This window comes from Alosa sapidissima, chromosome 3 (genome assembly GCF_018492685.1).
Source record: "Alosa sapidissima isolate fAloSap1 chromosome 3, fAloSap1.pri, whole genome shotgun sequence".
NCBI lineage: Eukaryota > Metazoa > Chordata > Actinopteri > Clupeiformes > Clupeidae > Alosa > Alosa sapidissima.
Genome location: NC_055959.1, coordinates 9,781,897 through 9,797,941, shown reverse-complemented (window position 1 = coordinate 9,797,941; position 16,045 = coordinate 9,781,897). Strand labels below are relative to the sequence as shown.

At 39.3% G+C, this 16,045-nt stretch overlaps 2 protein-coding genes across 3 annotated transcripts in view; one reads left to right on the top strand and one right to left on the bottom strand.

Annotated features, from left to right (window-relative positions):
• Nucleotides 1-435: 435 nt before the first annotated feature.
• Nucleotides 436-15,652, bottom strand: LOC121705150 (guanine nucleotide-binding protein G(s) subunit alpha-like). 2 transcript variants are annotated; one of them, XM_042085969.1, is made up of 12 exons: nt 15,632-15,652; nt 11,944-12,016; nt 6,616-6,670; nt 5,547-5,666; nt 4,352-4,449; nt 3,716-3,770; nt 3,218-3,291; nt 2,771-2,829; nt 2,463-2,583; nt 2,041-2,171; nt 1,757-1,824; nt 436-1,593 (listed from the first exon to the last, which is right to left on the bottom strand). In XM_042085969.1, exons 2-12 carry the CDS (start codon nt 11,976-11,978, stop codon nt 1,447-1,449), a joined length of 963 nt encoding a protein of 320 aa, XP_041941903.1. In that variant the 5' UTR covers nt 11,979-12,016; nt 15,632-15,652; the 3' UTR covers nt 436-1,446. The 2 variants fall into 2 exon arrangements, with proteins under 2 accessions (XP_041941903.1, XP_041941902.1); XM_042085968.1 differs by lacking the exon at nt 15,632-15,652 and adding an exon at nt 13,794-15,122.
• The window catches only part of si:dkey-11f4.7 (piezo-type mechanosensitive ion channel component 2), a 36,501-nt gene continuing 35,694 nt past the window's right edge, over nt 15,239-16,045 (top strand). Inside the window, exon 1 of the mRNA XM_042085874.1 lies at nt 15,239-15,369. The gene's annotated coding sequence lies outside the window, so the exon portion shown is untranslated. The remainder of the gene's footprint in view (nt 15,370-16,045) is intronic.

Sequence of the window (16,045 nt, the reverse complement as noted above, 5' to 3'; positions counted from 1 at the left end):
CAGTCCTTATACGTAGGCCTACTAGTCAATATTCATTGAAATGTACTGTCAGAGTTGTCACCTCCTATTTATATGAGGAAGCACTCACCCTTTGTAAATGTTTGTCCATTTTGATACTGCTTAATAATACAACGATAACTTTAACACGCTCTCATATGCATAATATTCATATTCAGGATCTCACACATGCACACACCTCTATATACAGTTCAGAGGTCAAGGTACTCATGTGATCACCTATAGAAGTGTGTAGTGCTGGCCGAACTATGAATTCGGTACACCTCATCACACAAGTAACACAGGAAATGTTGGCCGTGTAGTGAAGTGTGTATGCTTACAGCACAGCAAGCAATGGCATTCTTTCACAGATAGGAACGTAATACCCACACACAGACACACACACACACACAAATGTAGACATAGTCGAGGCACATGAATCTTCTACAAGTTTTTTTTTTTTCAATAAAGTTGTACAAAATAATACATTTTACAGTCTGTACAAGAATAATAGTCCAGCAGTAAAATAAAGAGACAGGAGAAGAGAATGATGATGGAAGAAGGCTGATGAGAGTGAGAGAACATATTAGTGTCCAAGTTATCATAGTCATTTCTGTCATTTTTAAAACATTGTTACTCTTAAAGTCTCTGATCAACCAAGACTGTATTGGTGCAGGAAAAACAAAGCATTTGGAAAGAGGGGGGTGATGAGTAAGAACATAAAGGGTAGAGGTTTTGGAGGGGATGGGACAAGGAAGGAGTGGGGGGGGGTGTGACAGGAGGAGCGGAGGTCAAAGGTATCAATGGCACAGCAGTCCACAGACAGATGACCCTGTGAGGGGAGTTCTTTTAGCTGTTGCAGACTGGTCTCTCTCCTCGTAATGCAGTTTCTCTCTAGACCTTCTTCTTGACAGCTTTTCACTAGTTCCCTAAAGTCTTTTGCCTTGGGAATCCCTCCATCTTCTTTTTTCCCCCTATTCCAATCAGTCGCTGACCACTTCAAAAGCAGCTAAATGATCAGAAACAACCGCCCTTCAGTGTAAGATGACATGTGTTTATACTTACCAGTCTGGAAAGACATTGTGTGCACCTTCAAGTGAGGATGGTGTGTATCAGGAAGTGTGCATATGACACTAGGGTATGATTGCTAAAAAGGCATATGTGCTTGAATATGTGTGTATGCGTGTGTGTTCTTGTCTGTGTCTGTGTGTAAGTGTTGGGGTGCGGGGGGTCAGCAGTGGGAAGCGGGGGGATAGTCACCGTTTCCACCCCCCGTCGTGAGAGCTTTTTCACAGTCACTCCTCTTTTCTTCCTCCAATCCCGTCAGCTCTCACTGGTGAAGTCCACCTTCCCTCCCTCTTAACAGCGACAGCTCATGCTGATGGAGTTTTGCTCTCCTGCTCCAATCCCAACAGCTCGTATCTATCTGAGTTCATCGCTCTCCTTCAATCACAAGAGTTCGTACTGACGGAGATGCATCCTCTGGATGATATCCCGGCAGTCGTTGAAGACGCGGCGTATGTTCTCAGTGTCCACGGCACAGGTGAAGTGAGGGTAGCAGTAGTGGCGGCCATCTCCGCTGGCTGTGCTGATCCGCTGCGAGAACGACATTGGAAGAGAAATTCATTACTTCCAGAATTTTTCCATCAGGTTTTCATCAAACTTCAAAACCTGCTCTACAAAACCTCAAAAGCCCCTTTCCACTGTCATACTTCGCTGGAATCACACCTTGAAGAGTTTGTGGATCTGTTGGACTTACCAGAAACTCGTCTCTGATGAAATACTTAGCTCTGGTGACCCGTGGATGTTCGCCTGACTCTGGGGTTGCTGTAGACAGGTGAGTGAGTGGTTTTTATCACTGTACTGGCAAATGCTTGTACTGGTGTCTACTAGACATGTACACATACTGGTGTCTACTAGACATGTACACATACTGGTGTCTACTAGACATGTACACATACTGGTGTGTCAGACTGTATGCAAAGCATACAGTATGTATGTCTGTGAACGGAATATTTTGATATTGATATTTGATAATCTTACCGTCATCTGGTGTGGTGTAGCGTGCAAACTCAGGGAAGTACTCCTCAATTTTAGACTTCCCTGCCAGAACCTTCTCAGCCAGTAGATCTTGTTTGTTGAGAAACAGGATGACTGAGATTGTCCGCAACCATCTGGGATGATTCAGGGAGAAAACAAAGCCTGCTTAAGCCATGTTGGATGTTTGGTTTGTGTATAATTTATAATTGTGGTAATTTATATACTTGTGATGCTTTACAGATTTTGTCTAAAACTAGACAGAATTGAGCAAATAGACTGAATACAATCAAATCATCAGGGTACAAGTCTAATGGGACAGGAACTGCACAATTTATTCATGCTGAACTTCTTTCTCAGTCTGGATAAACAGCGAAAGAATAGACAATTAGAGTCCGTATTTCACATGTGTGAGTGTAGACTGTCACCTATTGTTCCAGATGTTTTTAAAGAGATTCAATGCTTCCTGTAAGCGGTTGGTCTGATTGTCCTCTCTGACCACCATATTATAACTGCTACTGGCCACCACGAAGATGATCGCTGTTACATCTGTTAGCAGATAAGAGATTGACATTGAGTAAATGAGAGGAGAGAGAGAGAGAGAGAGAGAGAGAGAGAGTGTAACAATAACGAGTATTATTATGAATTGCACATCACCACACTATATACATCCTCATTCTTATCACATCAACGTGACATCACATACTGTACAGGTTAAGGGTTAAAGAGCTTTTACCATTGAAGCACTGGATCCATTTTCTCCGCTCGTCTCTCTGTCCTCCAACATCAAACATACTAAAAAGAAAACAAAACCAATGTTAGGTTGAAGATTTCTGATTTAAAAACCACTTCAGATGTTCTCATCCACTCACTGAAGTCACCAACTAAAATTAGATTGGAAGTTCAGTTTGGACTGATCTCATAGTAAAATACTGTTGAAATAAAATACTAATGAAATAGGATGCATATAAAACCATGTTAAACAACTAGTCTGGCCTTGTTTTCAAACATTATGATTGCATAGATTGGCCTTAACAGCAATCATTACGCATGAGCTCAGGAACTACAAATATGATCCCAACCCATCTCCGGCTAATTAGGACAGCCTCAGCTCTAATCCTGAACTCAAACTCAGGGCTACAGTCCTCTATTTCAAATTAGCTGAGGAGTGCTGAATACTTACTGGAAATTTACTTTGTCCACTTGGAATCTTGTCTCGAAGATCCCAGAGGTTAGAACTCTGCATCTGAGCAAGTCCTGAGAAAGAGCAATGTGGAATGAGGAGGACACATATAGAAACATTCAATAAGGGTGATTGAGGCTATTAATGTTTATGGTACTTTGTCCAAAGCAACGTATAGTAATGACAATAAACATCATTGTTAAAAAAAGTTTAAAGTAGTTATAAAGCTTACAAAAATATTGATAATAGTACTGGTAATATACCAAATAATTCTAACAGGATAAGAACCATAACCATAATAACAGTACAAAATTGATAAAACTATCAAACCATTTACTGTAAATAAATGAAAATAGATGCATTCAATGTATACCACGGCTAATATTGGTATACATTGTCGTGAGGCCATATTAAGATAGAAGTGTTCAGCCAGAATAAATACACGAGATCACAGAATAGAGCAGAACAATCCAGCTGGCCATTTTGACCCACACTCACCTGATCAGAAGGCGTGTAGTCACTCTGCTTTACAATGTCTATCTTGTCTAAAAAGCTGCAGAGAGGAGAAAGATGGTCGAATTGGTTTTATGATCATCTTCCCTTATTTTAAAAATCATTCAAAAATAAACATAATGGCCAAGGTCTAGACACAACGGAAGGAAACACAACTACAAGCTATTACTAATTTAATTATTAAACATGAGCATGCAATTTATTATTTTTGAGAGCAAGATTCCTTTCCCTGACTTTTTGTAGATGGGCACCAGTAAAGAATTTTGATGGACATGCGTATACAATATACAACTGTTATAAACAAATAGTTTATAAAAGTTTATAAAAGTATTGGTTAATCATATCTAATTTCATAATTCAGATGTTACAAATTCACTTGTAATAGTCATGCTCATGCCACAGATATACAGCACAAACACACATGCACAGAGAATCCAGTGACGATGACACAATGGACACAGTCACAGTCAATATTGTCATAAGACACAAGGTCAAAATGTTACTTTTCTACAAACCAAATGATCTTGAATGAAAAGTATATGATATTGGACAGGGGGAGGGGGAAAGCCTGTGCCTTGTGTCTGAGGGTCAAGTACAAACAGAACTACAAGGAGTACTCACTACTGGGCACAGTCTATGAGCTGGTACTCGTTAGACCTTTCATAGCACGCCTTCACACCTTCATCCTGCCAAAGGCATTTGGCATGCTCATAGAACTCCTGCGGTGGGGGTGGGGGGCGTAGGGGCGAGTGAAAGAGGGAGAGACAGAGTGCCGTTACTTGCTTGCGCTAACTGTTGTGTCGGTGCGGACCAAAAAACAAACATTAATTCAATATTTCAAGATAAGAACACCACATGTGGAGAGTATGACTAGAAACTTGTTTGAAGATTTACCTTCAAATAACTACAGTAAACAAATGCTGAACGCATAAACAGCGTCTTGATGTTTATCTTTGTTTGAACTAATTGAACAAAAGACTATGTTTTATTGCCAGAAGACATAGCAAAATACACCACCTCCCTTCTGGGTCCTCCTCAGATATCCAGTATATCAAGTTCACAGTCATGGCTAGGACACATGATTGATTGCATAACTGTTCTGATTGGTTGGGTGTCTCTTTGTGTTCGTATTGACTAAATGTTGTAGAATTGAGGCATCGTTTCCCCTTATTTGTGTGTTTACACGCAATTCACATCACTGACGATACCGTTTTTAATAAGACTGAAAAATGTAGGATTTGAGCTTATTTGAGGTATAGCCCCAGGTATAGCTCTTAAATGTTGGGCCAGAAGAAACTGCCAGGATAAAGGGGCTGGCAGACACTGGTGCGTGCGTGTGTGTGTGTGTGTGTGTGTGTCTGTGTGTGTGCGTGTGTCTGTGAGTGAGAGAGAGAATAAAAGAAGTGACGGAGAGAAAAACACAGAGAGAGAGAGAGAGAGAGAGAGAGAGAGAGAGAGAGAGAGAGAGAGAGAGAGAGAGAGAATGTGGGTGTGTGTGTGTGTGTCAGCAGACAGTTGTCTCTAAAGTGAGGGCCCAAGGGAAAGGGCAAAAGGGACCATATCCTGCTAACGAGTGGAGTCATGGGAGAGACTACCCCGTGGCACTTGCATGCACTGACAAAGCACATGAGGAACATATTGCATGTCACAATGGAACCTTCATCCCCACAGTGCAGATCCCAAAAGGAGGAAATTAATACTTCAATCCCCTGAACGGTAACATTTCATCTCTCTCTCTCTCTCTCTCTCATACCCGCACACTCACACATACACCTTGGAATATCCAATTCCTACTCAATTTGGAAGCTATACTTACAGAAGGAAAATCAAAGTCTTTCTGATTTGCTAGGTTAAGGATATACTCCATTCTCCATTGGCTGGCAGGACAGGCCAGCTGAAGAGGCGGAGCCAGGGTTCCCATGGCTGTCACTATAGTCTGAATAACAAAAGAACAATGTATCTCTTTTCTCTCTTCTCATCATTTCACATATACACACACATATATATATATATACATACATACATACACATTTTGATATATATATATATATATATATATCAAACAATGCCTGTTAATATACATCGTTACTTCCCTTGAACTGAAAATTTTCCATTTAACACAAGATCATACCAGAGCAACTAAGAGTCAACATAAGCTAAGAGTTCAGGTGACACACAGTGTTTCAAATATCAACATCATCCAACCAATGTGTTCAAAACACCAAAATAAGAATAAATACAAGTCCAGGGGCAAACCACCTTAGCTCTTTTGTTTGCAGTTGTTTGTTTCTATGATAAATTTTGTATACAGATTAGTCACATCATGACTAATTAGCAGTATGTAAGAAAGTAACTACATATTGGGATATTTTTCTCACTGCAATAAAATTAAGCTTAGAATTTGATTCATTAAAAAAACTGATTGCTTTAGAGGCTGTTAACTGATTAAAAAGATATGCTGTGTTGTAAAACATGGACCATGTCACTGCCTGACGTGAGTTGAACGTAGATGTGAGTCACAGAAGCTCAAGCATAAACGGTTACAGCAAAACGTCATAATGTAAACATTCGGGTACAGGAAGACGGAGCCACACACAGTCATATTTCACTGAAACAAATTGTTGTTTACTTGAAAAAAGAAAAGATGTGATGTGCAGCGCATGCGTTGACTCATGTGCGACTCACATCAGGCAGCGACAGACCAACTAGCACCCTGTGTATTGAAAAGCCTCAGCACAGCAACTAAATCCAATTAGGATATGTCATACAGATATTTTGCTCTGTCAACTATTAGAAAGTTGACAACCTCATATTCAACTTAGTTGAGATTCCAGTGGACATCAATATGGAAACACAGAGTATATTTCAATATGCAACTCCCTTACTTCTATCGCCTCCTTAATGTTGTTCTTGATGTCCTGAATTTTCTGTTTTTTCTCCCTGTGAAAAAGCAAGCAACCAACATTACTTATGGCAGACAAAACAAGCAGGTGGCCTTTTTATACTCAAAAGACATTGGCTTAGCATGCACAACTGAAAAATGCATTTTATCCCTAAAGACTATTTCTAAATGCCACTAAGCCAGACCCTAACAAATGTACCTGGAGTTGATAGTTGAATTAAGTCAAGTCAAGTCAAGTCAAGTCAACTTTATTTCTATAGCACATTTAAAAACAACAGAGTTGAACCAAAGTGCTTACAAACAAACATAAAACAATGACAATGGTACAACAACAATAATAACATAACATGGGGGAAAAATACATAATTGAAATAATAAACAAATTGGTCAAAAATAAAATAAAGAATAAAGAGTGTGTGTGTGTGTGGGTGGGGGGGGATGGGTATTATGGTAGATTAAAAGCTTGGGAGAAAATGAAAGTCTTTAAGTTAGACTTAAAGCAGTCAATGGTTGGAGAGGACTTAATATGTACAGGTAGACTATTCCAGAGTTGGGGGGCAACAACAGAGAAGGCTCTATCACCCTTAGTTTTAAGGCGTGTTTTGGCGATATAGAGAAGATTCTGAGATGAAGACCTAAGTGATCTTGGAGTGCTGTAAGGAATTAGTAGGTCACCTATGTAACTAGGTGCCAAACCACTGAGGGCTTTAAAGACAAATAGTACAATTTTAAACTTAACTCTGTGCTCCACAGGTAACCAGTGCAGCTTAGCCAACACAGGAGTTATATGCTCACGTTTCTTAAAGCCACTTAATAATCTAGCTGCTGCATTTTGAACTAGCTGAAGTCTGTTGAGAGTGGAGTGGGTCAGGCCTGCATATAATGAATTACAATAATCTAGTCTAGATGTTATGAAAGCATATATAAGAGTTTCAAGATTGGAGAAGGACAAAAAGGGCTTCAGTTTTGCAATGGTTCTTAACTGGAAAAAGCTGCCTTTGACCACACTATTTACTTGCTTATTAAAATTTAAAGAGGAGTCAAAGAAAACCCCAAGATTTTCTCTCTCTCAAGCATGCTCTCTCACTCTTACTCTCTATCTCTCACACTTACACACTCGCACACTCACACATACACCTTGGAATATCCAATTCCTACTCAATTTGGAAGCTATACTTACAGAAGGAAAATCAAAGTCTTTCTGATTTGCTAGGTTAAGGATATACTCTATTCTCCATTGGCTGGCAGGACAGGACAAGATTCTTTACTTCACTGTGGCAGTTTGCAGAGAGAGGTCCTAGTGCATTTTTCAAGATAGAAACATCACTTGGAGGGCCAAAAATAATTATTATATCAGTTTTACTTTCGTTCAGTTGAAGAAAATTTCTTGCCATCCAGCATTTGATGTCACTGAGACAGTTAAAAATATTCTCCAAGGAACAAATGCCATTAGTGTTAACAGGCAGGTAAAACTGAGTGTCATCTGCATAGCAGTGATACTGAATGTTATACTTTTTAAAAATTGAGCTAGCATATAAAGAGAGAATAAAAGAGGGCTCAAAATGGAACCCTGAGGAACACCACACTTTATAAAAGCAGAGGAAGAGGAGAAATTGCCTAAACTAACTGAAAATGATCTATCACTAAGATAAGAAGAGAACCATTGCAAAACAGAACCCTGGAGACCAACTTCATCCTCCAAGCGTTTTAATAGGATGTTAACTGACCCAACTAACCAGTCGACAAACCTTCATAATGGGAGATAACAAACTAAGGATGGTTGAAGCATTTCATAATCCCCAAAAGTCACACCAAAGAAAAGTACTGGAAAAATATGGTAAGTTGTTAAGCTATATTGAGTGATTTAGTGACTCTTGAATAACACTGATAGGTTGGAAAAACCACAGAGCTGCCAACAAATGGAACTGGGTAAACTGTAATGAAAACTAAGTGTCAAAATGTTATGAAGGTAAAAATTAAAAAAAGGATCTGCACACTGTATTAGAAGCTTCCAAAAACCTATAAATTAAAGTCTCTGGGAGCTTTTAAGTTTTGATCTAGCACCTGTTTAAAGTTGTTGGATATGTGTACCCTGCACTCTGCTTTATCAAAATGTTATGAACCATCTTGTAAAACAAAAAAAGTCACAAGGCAACAGAGTACAAATCATCTTATAACTTTGGTTTAAATAGCACAGATGTCCCCCTTGACTAAACATAGGGAAGGGTAGGATACTTTATGTCTGATTGACTGACTACAATCAGTGTGTGCACACATCAGAATGTGCGTGCACACATTCAGGTCTGGATATCTTCTGGAGAACTGACGAGCTCAGTTTTTTGATGCAACTCATGGATTCCTTTTATCAGGTTGTGTGTAGATACATTAGTTGAAACCTGAGCAGAAAGTCGCATCAAAGGTCTCTGCTGAAGAGAAAGCTGATGTAGTTTTCCTACCAAGCTCCAAAGGACTCTGATGTACCAGCTGGCTCTGTTTAACCTGATACAACTATAGCTTAAGTTTTGAGAGCTCAGTTTTCACTGCATTACATTATGGCATGGCCAGGACAACAGTCAAGTACAGAGGAAGAGTAGGCCATGCAGTAAATGTGTTGCCATGTCTATATGTATAATATGTGTCTGTGTATCAATGAATAATGTGCTGTGAATTGTTAATTACTGTAAGGGTAGTACTAGTGTGATTAAACTTGACAAATTAAACAAATTTGTTTAGTCCTCCAGAAAATGACACTGAATCCGCAGACAAGGCAGTTTCCAAACCCTTTCCCCAAACACATATGTACAAGGAAGCACAACAGAAGTACTGAGAACATTGATGATAATACCAAGCTGACAGCTTCATAAGAGGGCAAACTCATGCACTCACTTCACTCAGGACCACGTTGTCCTATTTTGAAACAGATTTGTACACTGATGTTACAACCCACCAACTCAAACCCTCTGCAAGTGTGCTGGGTCATTCCATGCCAAATCAAATAAGGATGTTGCTGCACCATCTCAGATTTTGTTGAAACCTTGTCTATTTTATGTATCCCAAAACCAACGCCTGTAAAATATTTCTGTCAAAATCCTGTCTTCATTTTTATCCTTGTTTTCATATTGGTTTGAAAATGAATATCTAAAAAGTATTATAGCCAGCCAAAACTTTATAGGATGTAAGAAAAGTATCTTCTCATATGATTTTTATTCAATGAAAATGACCAATAAATGCAACCACACCTCATTTTATCGTTAATGTTTTCATGTTCATACACTGTAAAAAAAATATCAAAAAAAGTATTGTTTTGCAGACAAAATACAAAACAATGATTCCATGTGAGAACAAAAAATGAGTTTATAAGACCCTGGACTCTCCTTACGCTTTGTTCCAAATCTAGGGCCTTTTATGAAACCAAAGGACATGTAGTACACGCGTTTAATGGCCCAGTCATACTGAGAACATGTTTATCTTTCATTCTACAAAGTTTGGGCAGGCTGGGAATAACACTTTTTAAGACATTACCACAAAAGGGAAAGAAAATATAAAAACAATGCCATTGAACAAAAGTATTTCACATGGGATCTAAGCATTATGTGAAACGTACTTTGAGCAAAATCTGAAACAGCGAAGCAACCATTTTCTTGGATTCTGTCTGATTTGACATGGAACGACCCTGCTAGAATATGCAACATCTCTTTTGGACATTACACCCAAAATGTTATTTACAAGGAAATATATTGGCTTTATGCAGCACAGGCATTGACACCCAACATGTTACCCAAGTACCCAGGTGCATCACATGTTTATGTGACCCATGCTGTGAGAAGCAAAGGAGTCCCACACTGAAATCACACCTGAAACTTCAGGCATGGGACAAAGGCCTACTAGTAAAGGCTAAAACCAGGAACTGCTGATCTCTTAGGGCTTTGATCTTTGATACGTGAGACTGATCCTCTACACAGCTTTATATCCCGTGGATTTGTTGTAATGATTAAAAACGCTAAATAACTACTAAATATGTTCATCAACGTTCCTCAATGATGATCAACTGCATTCCTATTATGTGCTTTAGCAAGCTGACAGTTCACACTGGACATCAAATTAAGAAAACAAAGTGTATGACTACAAAACTAACAAAATGAGTACAAATCCTTTGATAAATGAATAGGTGATTCAAAGGTTAATTTCAACATCAACCAAAATAGTTTGAGAGAATAAGACGACAGGCAGCTAGCATAATGCGGGCAATGCAAACACATCAACTGGGGGCACCCACGACTATCCGGACAGAGGTAGACAGGGAACTGCAGCAGTCAGAGAAAGGACACTTAAATGGAACTTCAATAATTCAGACAAAAAAGACATACAAAATCTAAACTGAAAAAGCAGCACTGGCTTAGAACAGGATATCTCTGTGAAAGGCTCCATTGACAAGAGAAAACACTTATTCTATGTTTGTATGAGAAGATTTTGACTAACTTGACAGCAGAATAAGTCTTGCAGTGTTTCAACAAGCAGATTTAAAGTTTATCTGTTTTTAAAATTCATCTCGTCACACACAGCTACTCAAATACACAGCATAAATTAAACGTTGAAAGAATAGTGTCATTTCTTTTCAATCTAAACTGTTCAGGTCATATGCACCATATGTCATTTACAGCAGACCGTAAATCTACTTAAAACATTGTTATAAGGGCAGTGAATTGCTAAGAAGTCATGAATGTAACTGCATGTTGAGATATCCGATTGAAAGCCAACAATTGTTGTAATTGTCGATATAATTCAGAAAATTTGACGTGGAAAACTGCATTATGCCTAAAAACATGAAAACATGTATGATGAAACTATGTGCACTCTGTGCAGTAATTATTACATCACATACAGCCTAGTTTCGATTAGCTTACACGTAACTGTGTGACCTAGTCAACATTTTACATTTTTGTGCTGAAAAAAAAGAAAATCTCTCAGAAGTATTGTTTGAAGTTAACAGCAGCTTCCAAGAGAAGGCACAATTCAGTTTGTGAATTGGGTCTGGTTACGCTGTATTGGGGGCTGCTTTCAGTCATTGCAAACCAGTGAGCGTAGACTTCAGGTTAATTTCAAAACCACTGGGCCAACCTTTCTAACCAATCAGATACCATATTGGATTCCTATGCTTCCTACTTTTCCACTGATGCCATCAATAAATAGCATCAGATGGCAAGTTTCATGTAGGACAAGTGACATAATCACAACTGTCTGTATGGTCATGCCCATTTTAAAATACTATTGTTTATATTTCTGTTTACAATTAAACGTGGGGATCACTTACTCTGCATTGAATCCATTGACATGAAGGATTCGCATCTGCTTTACAATGGTGCTCTTCCCAGACTCACCAGCACCTGCGAGAGAGAGAGAGAGAGAGAGAGAGAGAGAGAGAAAGAGAGAGGAGTTCATTAAATTAGTGTGGAAACCTATAAAAAGATCTTAACAATCTCCAATGATCAACTGTTATACTGAGCACATACTTCCAGAATATATTGTAATAGCCAGACAATGGGAATGTAAGCCAAACTTGTAATGGGAATGTAAGCCAAACTTAACCAGACATTAACAAGACATGGTTGACCACAAATCTGCCTCAGATCTTAAACCCTTTATTCAAGTATTTGAACCATTTCATGAAACATGCAATCATTGTTAATGTACAGAGCAACCTAGAAAACCTCCCAACTTCTACCCCACGTCTTCCATATTTATGTGCTATAAATAGTCAGTAAACAAAAGCCAGAAAAAGTCACTATATATATATATATATATATATATATTGCTTGTTCATGGGCTTTCAAATCTTCCCATGACAACGATTCATTACTGTCAGCTGAATTTGGATGTTTCAAATTGTCCTGACACTCCCATGTCACTGTATGTATGTAAACACCAGTCCTACCCCTCATAAATTCTGTCGAACTAATCATATCTTAAATGTGTGACTCCAAGTTTGAAAGATGCATTCCAAAGGGCTGTTACACTGGTTTGCCAGTGCTCAGACTTCAGGCAACTAAGAAGGGCACTGGCACACCCTAAAATGATGGAAAAAGCTTTGTCATAACTTAATCAGTTAATTTCAAGGATACTGTGCCGACACCTGTACTGAGGTGAGTCCTCTGCCTCGGAATTACTTGAGGAATGCCAGCTATACCAAAGGGTTGACCTTTACTTTCCTGTTTGACATCTTCAAGAAATTTGTGGGACAATATATAAGCCTACATTCCAAAGTGACTAAGTAGTAGGCCTACAATCCCAGTGTCTAAAGATCTTTTAGTGTCTGAGTAGGCCTACAGCCTACAAACATTCAGGATATGTAGCCTACAATTGGTTTCTTTTTAATGGGGTCAGATATCAAGGTTATAAAAAGGCCTCGTTTGTAGATTATTGTTTGTAGAATTGAGCACATCTAGTTGGTAGACACCTCAAACTTAAGTCGTTCACTCTTCAGATTTCAGTGACCGTGGGACATCAAAACAGGGAGAAATTAGAGGAAATGCCGTGCACAAGCATAAACTCTGTCGGCAGACATATTTGTTATGGTTAAATACGACTTCACTTCTGCTTTCCATTTGAACCGTCACTTCCTCTAGGACAAAATTACCGGTGGCATAGCAAAGAAAATACATTTTCATCGAATCAGCCTAACAATTGTATTGTGCCTGGCTAACAAAGGTACCTGTAGAGAAATCTGCCTATGGGAAATAGTTTCTTCCGTGTGACTGTTTCACAGAAAGATAATTCTATCGGAACAGCTCCTACAAACATAGGCTAGCTGTAAGACACCGAGGCCATGAGAACACACCCACGCCTCGAAAGACATGACACGCACATTCAGGATTCGATATTATCGCCGGATGACAAAATAAGTTTAGGGGAGTAAACGCTGCCGACAGTGTTCCCCATGAACAGTCGAATTATTTTGCAACAATGTTTCCTGTTTCAAGTATAAACACTGCAATGTTAAGACAGTATGTAGGCTACTTAACCGTATTAAATTAAACATAGGCCTGTGCTGCCGACAAACTTGCGTATTTTGGCAGACACCGCATAGCCAGGACAGCTACGATAGGCTGCTTGATGTCTAGCCTGCAAACAACTGAAGTTTAGAGAATCAACCTCAAAACTTACCCAAAAGTAGAAGCCGATGTGTTGCTCTGTATATCTGTTTGTCTTTCTGTAATTGTTTATCAATTTTTTTGTTAGCTTCTCTTTGTTGTTTCTCGTCATTTCGTTGGTCCTCTGTCTTACTATTCCCCAAACAGCCCATCTTCCCACACGAAAAGCGTCCAGGGGAGGGGGAATGTTAAAAATAAATAATTAATCACCCTTTACTATCTCCCTTGTTTGACCCACTAAATAGTCGAATACATTTGCGACATTTAAACAGTTTGTAAAAATACACCAGTGAAGCATAAAACTATACGGCCTGATTAGATACGTGATTGTGCAGTTTCTATTTTACGTAGTGTACATCCTGCGTCTTTTCAGTAGTGCTGCTGGCTCTGCTAGGAGAGCAGGATAGCCTACTGCTGATGACGACAACAGTGCGGCCCTCAGATGTTCGGTGAATGATCACAGCTTTCTTGATATAAAGCTATAAACCACAGTCAAAACAAGTATCCGTGACTTCAGTCTTCTTTACTTCAGCACTGAAATGGAAAAAATACTTAATTCCACGGATTGGTTAGCAGTAAATGAAGCATATGACTGCAATCCCAACTGGATTTTATTCCTAGTCGAGTATGCTCTTGGTGCAGAAGACCAGTGGGGTTTAATAAAAAGCATTTCAATTCATTAGGCCGTGTTTCTTCGATGTGTCAGCAATCCTCCATGCAGATACGAACAAGCGTAGTGTGTAACAACATTGGCACTCTACGCTACTAAATGAAGGCTATGCGTAGGCTATATTGTTTTCAGCGTATCCATTTTTTCGCTTCATGTCACAGGCTATTCAAATGCTTGAAAACACAGTGTAGTCAGAAATGCGATTCCGATGGCCCGTGCTGAACAAATTCAGAAATTCCTTCTTATTCCTCGTTTCTGCGATAGCAGTTCCTTGCTGGTTTTCCCCAAGCCTAAGGCCTTCTCTGCCTCTCCTTTTGTTGGTGTAATACGGATCTCCACACACCAATTAGACATCGAATATTCACAAGACAAGTTTCAAACAGAATTCGATTTGTCTACCAATAGCAAAATAATGCGAATCCTTGGATATTTTCTCGTTTCTTGTTGGTATAACCCCGCTGTCAAGCCTTAGCTTTGTAGTCCTTTAGAATGCGAGCGGTGGGTACACACATGTGCATGTACGTTCATGAATATAACGCCGTTTGGGACAACACATTCCACCACGTAAGAGACGTGCTTCTTCGGCGAGTCGAGGTTGAGTCGAGACGCAAATATATATTTTTTTCAGGCTCTTTCCCCGTTTTCTCCAGGAATTAGACATTGAGACTAGCAGCTCTGAAGAGGTGGGGTGGGGCAAATAGATCACACAGAACCCTGGGAACGAACAGGGTCTAATCACATGATTGCACAAAACGTCAGCGTGCTCACATTCTGCGGAGAAGGGGCGCCCTCTTCAAAGAGACGGGAGAAACCAGAATATTTTGCAGGGTATTTAGAGAAAAGTGCGAGACCAATATTACACATTATTAATGTAAATTATCAGATAATTGTAAAATTTAGAATCGATCTAATGTAATAGGTGAGTGAGTAATTTAGCTTATTTCTGTCTTGAATAGGACGAGAGGCTGATCTTAGTCCTGATCTTGTGCAGATATCAACAGCTGTATCTAGGCTACTTCTGAAATAGATAAAACACAAATAGATTAAAGTAAAGCCGATTCAAGAAGTCTATGAAGCCCGCAGTTTCTAAACTATTTTACGGCTCATGGGTAACCTACCCCAAACGTCGACTCTAACTTGTTTATTTGCAATAGGCCTGCTATCTGCTATTTTCTGCTTACCACTCAGAAGAGTTTTTTCCTCCCTCGTAGCCTACCCAGTGCTAAGGCATCCGTGTGCACAAGGTGTCAAGGCCAAAATGTTTGCAATTGTTTGCATTGCCTATGACTATGATGCCAAAGATTAAGCAAAATGAGACAAATTATGTTATCTGTAATTGGGATTGACGTCAGAAGCTGTCATGTCTGTGTGTGTGTGTGTTCAGAAAGCAATTTTTGGATAACAATATACGACTGACGTGCCCAACCAACACAATCTTCGCAAAATGCCAATGTGTAGGGCCTAATTCTAATGCCAAGTTGAGGTAGGTTACTTCCTGTCTTTTGAAAATGTTTCGCGTTGCCGTAGGCCTACACTAGAGGGCGCCAGCATACAGAGCTACAGAGTTGAAATTAACCTTTTAGTTTTCTGCTTAA